Source organism: Chelmon rostratus, chromosome 11 (genome assembly GCF_017976325.1).
Source record: "Chelmon rostratus isolate fCheRos1 chromosome 11, fCheRos1.pri, whole genome shotgun sequence".
NCBI classification, from domain to species: domain Eukaryota; kingdom Metazoa; phylum Chordata; class Actinopteri; order Chaetodontiformes; family Chaetodontidae; genus Chelmon; species Chelmon rostratus.
The window spans coordinates 22885096-22891855 of NC_055668.1; the positions used below are offsets into that span (position 1 = coordinate 22885096).

Consider the following 6760-nt stretch of genomic DNA (forward strand, 5'->3'; position numbering starts at 1 on the left):
GGGAAAATACGACGAGTGTATGAAAAGAAAAGTCCCCAAACCCCCGCATATCCGTCCCAAACACCCAGCGCAGACAACCATAAATGCTACACTTAATCTTGCAACACCATATGCATCAACATCAAGAAGACACCAAGAAATAACACAAGCAGTTGCCATTTATATAGCCAAAGCCATGGCTCCCATTAACACAGTTAAAGGGATAGTTCGGCATTTTACACATTAATCTGTATGGCATCAACATCTACAGTCTCGTGCTCTCACACTGACTTCGCCCCCAAAGTGTCCTCTGAGCCGAGATCTGGCCAGTTGTGGTCAGTGCGAAAGTAGTTCCGGTAGGTTTCCTGGGGCCAGATAAGGCACACGTTTTTCCTCTCAAAACAGCACTCATTCGAATCAGTGATTTATTTGCATAACAAAAGACGTCAACCACAAAACGTCACACCTCGTAATCGTTTGGGTCTAACTTTATCCCAATTGCGATCAATGCGCGCAGGAGCCACTATACGTGACAGGTAGCTAAGCCAGGTGTTTCATTCACAGTTTAGCGTTTGGAAAGCTAGTTACACCATGTCTGACTACAGCAGCGACGAAGAATATGATTTCAGCACACAACCAGAAGGATATCTGTATGAACCCGAATATACGGATGCAGAACTCTATCAGATGGAGGTAGAACGGGCAGAGAGAGAGAGAGAGATGGCGAGCAGAGATGTGGAACGTGAAATCGGGGCCGCAGCTGCGAGACCTCGAGTGACTGATACAAGGTGGTGTACGTGCAACAAGTGCGAAGTTATGCAGACCGAGGTTGAGTGCTACTGTTGCCATGAATGGGACCTCGTAATGCCTCGCATGCAGGACCTTTCCATTGACGAGGAGGCTGGCGCATCAGCAGCTGTCTGCATCACCAATAACAACGACTTGCCTGCAATCCTGAATGCTGGTGTCCTCGAGACTTTTTTCCACATCCCGAAAATAAACTGGAAAAAGCGCCCCAAACCTGCTGGACCCGATGGCCAGTTGTCTGCAGAGTGAGTTTTTGTCTACATGCTGTTATTTTGATGCTATTGCCTTATACCCTACAGTAGGCCTACAAGTGCTCAATTGTAGCCTACACCGAGTTGTATGTATGTAAGTAGAAGTACTCTTACAAATGTTATTACAACACCAGCAGCTTGGTATTGTAGTTGTAACAACGTGATAGTATGGGTGTTGTCAATAAAATAGTAAGATAACTTCTACTTTTTACAAAGCTGCTTGCTTCTATGGCGTTATATTGTATTAGTCTGAGCCATGCAGTAGGCTAGTGCGACCTACAGTCATCACATCCAACATTGAATGAATCTAATTATAGTTTTATACATACCATGTCATGGGTGGCACTTATAAATATAAATACATAATGTAGTGCATCCCTAAAGTAATTTATGTTCATTTCATCATCATACTTGAAGCAAAATTTACTTCTGAGCATCACTGTGTCTCAATATCAGCCTACTCATGAATGCCCTTCAATCATAAAGCAAGGCCTACCTTATGCATATTATGTCAAGAGAGCTCTAAGGGTTATGTCGCCGTGGCCCAAAGTGTACTCATAAAGGACATTTTCTCTGAGATGTATAAAAACACATAAGGATACCTATTTCACAGTAGCCTGAAATGCTGGTGCATAAATGAAGATACCTTCCTGACAAACTGCTGTGTTGTCAATTAAACAAAATGTGTTTATATACAACCATAATAACTATGCAGTTTACTCAATGTTGACACACTTCATATATCTAATGTGCATAAACTTATTTTCTGTTTGCATTTCAGACAGTACAGGCTGGTCGCCTATCGCATCATAATGGAATGGGCTCTGAAAGGACAGACGCTTGGTCCTGGCAACAGAAGAGTTCTTCCCTCCTGCGTGGTGGCGCTAATAAGAAGAACATATCCATCACCAAGTGGACAATATGCTGGTTTCAAAGAGTCAAATGATGCACTGCAATTGTTTTAGAATTTTAAAAATCAAAAGCTTTACTGTGAATTTCTTTTTGACGTGCAATTTTCTAAAAATACAAAACAAATGTAAAGACACAAATGTAAATAAACAATGTAAATAAACACACTTCTATGACAATATATGTATATACAGTCTCAGTCATCTTTCTCAGTGGCAGGTGTCTCATGAAAGCGTGATTTGTGTGCTGAAACCAATTCAGCCTTGTTTGGCTTTGGTGTTGGGGCAATGTTGGCTGGTATGATGACTGGAGGATGTATGTGGAAAGCTGGGTCTCCGAGCTTCACATTGGTGTCAAGCCGTCGTTGGATGACCTTCTCCACCAAATCTTTCGGGAACTCCTGTGTTGTTGGCTCATACAGTCACTGATTTGACTGCCGTGAATGGAAGACATTATATCTCTCTTGTCCTAGGAAAAAGGAAATGGGGGGGGGACACACAAGATAGGATGGTGTATGATCATTATATATGAAACTCAATATGGTAATGTGTGTCCTGTGATGCTGTGCGAATGCTATTTATGAGCTTACAAATAGGTATCTCTAAAATAGAAAGGCAAACTAAGATGTAATTCATTTGTATAACATTTTTTTCCTGGGAAAAAAAAACAGTTATATAGAGTTTTCAAAATGGTCTTGGTCTACTTTTTACTCAGATAAGTAATCAAGAAACATTATCTGTTAGCAGGCAATGTCTAGCAGCTAGACTACAGTCTGATTTCAGAAAGTGCCTGCTTCGAGTTCTCATGTCATTTTTTTGGACGGATTTCCAAATTACACGGGCAGGGTGCATCATTTGTCCCAATGTCAGAAATTCTTCTAGTAGCCTACCAAATTTTAAAATGTGACAATCTGAAAATAAAATCTGTGGAATTTTTAGCTCAAACATATGCTGGGTGCTGCCGTTATTTCTCCAGTCTAGAATCTGACAAGGGTAGCTTTATCTTCATTATGCTAGCCAACGCCGTCATGGACTTCTCGTACACGCATAGAAACCATGCACATTCCACGTAGTAATTAGTTTCTGACCATTGTAATAACAGTGTAGCCAACATATTATGTATGTGAAACATCATTGGTGACATGACACCGATAGATGAATATGTTTCACTCACTGAGATAGAATATATCTCAGTGCTTGCACTCGCATAGCCCGCGGTGCATCACCAGAAGACTATACACGGATGCTATAGAAAATATGTGGTACAATTTTGTTTACCTGGGGTGCAGGTACAGCAGTGCTCTTCAAAATACGTCTCTTTGTCTGTCCTTCTGGAAGTCGTCCTCGCTGAAGTGGTCACTGCACACGCGAAGCTTTCTCATCTTCGGTAGTTGGGTGAGCTCCACGTTCAAGCCCAGAGAAAAGTAGCCAAAGTCTCCTCAAAGCTACATTCGTCAAAGGGAATCGGTGGAATGTTTGAGGAGACCCACTCTCATCTTTGTTGGTACAGCCTGGATAGGCACAAGTGCGCACTATGTCTCTATCTCGTTTTTCCAAATAAAGAATAGCCGGTGGACTTCTTCTCTCTCTCCTTCTCCTAGCTCTAAAACTAGCTCGTTTGCGTTGCGTCGTCTGCACTCTGTAAACACCATCGAACACTGACGAGAGATCAGTTGGCTCGCACACAACGGTTAGCACTGACAGCGCGCATTGATCGCAATTGGGATAAAGTTAGACCCAAACGATTACGAGGTGTGACGTTTTGTGGTTGACGTCTTTTGTTATGCAAATAAATCACTGATTCGAATGAGTGCTGTTTTGAGAGGAAAAACGTGTGCCTTATCTGGCCCCAGGAAACCTACCGGAACTACTTTCGCACTGACCACAACTGGCCAGATCTCGGCTCAGAGGACACTTTGGGGGCGAAGTCAGTGTGAGAGCACGAGACTGTAGATGTTGATGCCATACAGATTAATGTGTAAAATGCCGAACTATCCCTTTAACAACGAGGCATTCAAAGAGATGATCAAAACGCTGGACAAAAGACACGAGATGCCATCCAGAAACTACTTCTCAAAGGTGGCATTGCCAGCGCTGTATAAACAATGCCGGGAGGAAATCCGAAAAGAAATAGCAGATCTCCCGTTCTATGCGACCACGACCGATCTATGGTCAAGTAGGACCATGGAGCCGTACATGTCCCTGACGATCCATTACATTGACGAGGATTTTGAAATTAAAACTCGCTGCCTGCAGACGTCATTTTTTCCGGAGGATCATACGGGAGAAGCTATTGCTCAAGGCTTGGTAGAAGCACTAGCTTCTTGGGACCTGCAACAGGAGAGACTTGTCTGCATCACAACCGACAACGGGACCAATGTCGTCAAGGCAGCAGCTCTCAATCAGTGGACAAGACTTCAGTGCTTTGGACATAGGCTCCACTTAGCAATTGGTGAGTAGTGTGGTTACATTTAACATTTTAATTCGTGGGGCTCCATCTTATTGAACATTGAGCCATAGTAAGAACAACATACATTCGCCCTCACTGAACCAGAGGCAATTATCAAACCATATTTATATGTTTTATAAAACCATAGGCCCATATCAAACCAAACTATATGGTGGGGTATGCAAACATTTTAAATTAATCTTTGACAATGTTTATCTTGCCTTTACCTGTAAAACACACATTCACACCGCAAGTGTGTTTGTGATAATGCCAAAGAATTATTAAAAATAAAAATACAGTGAAATGTAGTATAACTATTTTGACTGTATAACACAAAGACAAATATGAATGTGCACATATTATGGATAACTCATCATGGTGTGTGTGTGTGTGTGTGTGTGTGTGTGTGTGTGTCTGTGTGTGTGTGTCTGTGTGTGTGTGTGTGTGTGTGTGTGTGTGCTTAGAGGTGGTGCTTAGTGACATTTGGGACAGTTAGTCCATTTTATATTATAATACTGAGGTGTTGTAGGGTTCAAGAGGGTGTATGGAGGCCTATGTTGTGGCTCAGGGGTCGTTAATTCAAAAAAGGATGAGAAAAACTGTCTCATATAGTAAATTCCTTGGTTATGTTTCATTTTGTGGCCTTAAACTACATTCACTCTGCACTGGATAATTGATTATTGTTTTTTACAGAAGTGCAATAAAAAAATAAAAAATAATAAAAAAAAAAACTTTTGCATAATCGTGATTATAATCGAAATCGTGATTTTGATCCAAATAATCGTGATTATCATTTTTTCCATAATCGTGCAGCCCTAATGTAATGCAAGCATTATTGTTCTTTTCTCTGGAATAAGTTGTCAGTGTGCAGCCTCCAGCCTTCAGCCTTCAGCCTCCTGTCTGTAGGGAAAAACAAATTCCTCGTTTTCAAATGTATTTTCAGTGGTTTCCTTTGGTCTGAGGCTGGAAAAGATTTTATACAAATATATAACACTATAATTCATAACAGTCAGTAAATGTGCTAGTGTCTTTATTTGCATGACAGTGATGTTAATAGGAGATTCATTCTCTTTTTTTGATAAACACATTTGACATTTTGTTCTTGTGTAAACCCTGGGATAATTTAATGAATCTTCAAATCATAGACATGTGACTGCCAGTGGCATTAGAGCTGCTGCATAAACATTGCTTTTCTATTTTGCATGAGGGTAGTGTTGGTATTAGAATGAACGACTGAGATTTACAGCCTGTGATTAGCTGATGAATGGGGAGCGGAGTCGCAGAACTAAAAGCCCTCCAGCCAACTGGAAGAGTCAAGATAATCATACACGCTTAGCCATTTAATATCAGTACAGTGGATATGAATTTCCTCATCTGGAAAAACAAACAGAAATGATGAATCGAGGACAGAATTACCATTAGAGGTATTAAACATAAGAATTCACTGAATAATTCAAGGTGTTTGTTCTTGGAGGAAGCCACAGTATCTCTATGATTGAGGCAGTCATACAACATTAGACACATTTCCCAGGTGTTATTCGGAATGAACACATTACCGTTGGACATTTTAGAAAGGCCTTTCTATGACACCAGCTTATGTCTTGCTGTACAAGTTTATATATGACCTTTTTTAAAGCATTCTTATCAAAAAGTAGGCGGTGTTCTCTCATGTCGTCGCAACAAACAAAATTCATAGGGAATTAACAGTGTAGTGTTACATTTAAGCGTGTTCCTCATCAAAAATGTTAAGATTTTACATTTTGGACATTTTGAACATGCCACTGACATCCAGCTGCAGCATTTACAGTAAGCATGTATGAGTTCAGGGTCCTCCTCAAGAACGCCTAAACAGTACACAAAGCTGTTTCTTCATGTTACACGTGCTGGTTAGAAAACAAGATTCAGAGCTGTTGATACAGAATCAGAGGTGTTAGATGAAACACTAACAGGATTTACACTCATCCTCTCCTTAATTCCAAGTTGTCAGTGAAGAACTAAATAGCTTTTTTAAATCTGATTGTGTTTCATTAAATGATGTCATTGTTCACAGAATATTTAACTGGAAAAATGCAATGCTGTGTTACGCACCGATCCCCTACTCATTCATTTCCATTCAAATTACCTATTCGACCACCTTTTTCCAGCATTGTTAATTGATAACAATAATGAGTTGGATGTTAAATAGTCGTTGACTTTTATTGCATTTTTAAAATGCAATGGCAACGTGCATGTAAAAATCGTACTTAAAAAATTACGGAAAAAATCTTCATTATGCCCTGATGCGCAAAGATCAGATGAAAAAGTTGGCTCTGTTTGGGCAGAAAGCCTTATTTAGATCACAGCAGCCATCTCAGAGCATTGGTTGT

At 40.5% G+C, this 6760-nt stretch overlaps 1 protein-coding gene across 1 annotated transcript; it reads left to right on the forward strand.

The window, feature by feature from the left end:
- Positions 1-523: 523 nt before the first annotated feature.
- LOC121614194 lies at positions 524-2041 on the forward strand. Its single transcript, XM_041948001.1, has 2 exons — positions 524-1031; positions 1819-2041. The coding sequence occupies exons 1-2, from the start codon at positions 571-573 to the stop codon at positions 2000-2002; spliced, it is 645 nt and encodes a 214-aa protein (XP_041803935.1). The 5' UTR covers positions 524-570; the 3' UTR covers positions 2003-2041.
- Positions 2042-6760: the final 4719 nt, after the last annotated feature.

Bases quoted from the DNA above. Each gene is read 5' to 3' on its own strand.
- LOC121614194 (XM_041948001.1), top strand. From the start codon at position 571: ATGTCTGACTACAGCAGCGACGAAGAATATGATTTCAGCACACAACCA. The intron at 1,032-1,818 runs GTGAGTTTTTGT...TTTGCATTTCAG, and splicing joins GATGGCCAGTTGTCTGCAGA to ACAGTACAGGCTGGTCGCCT.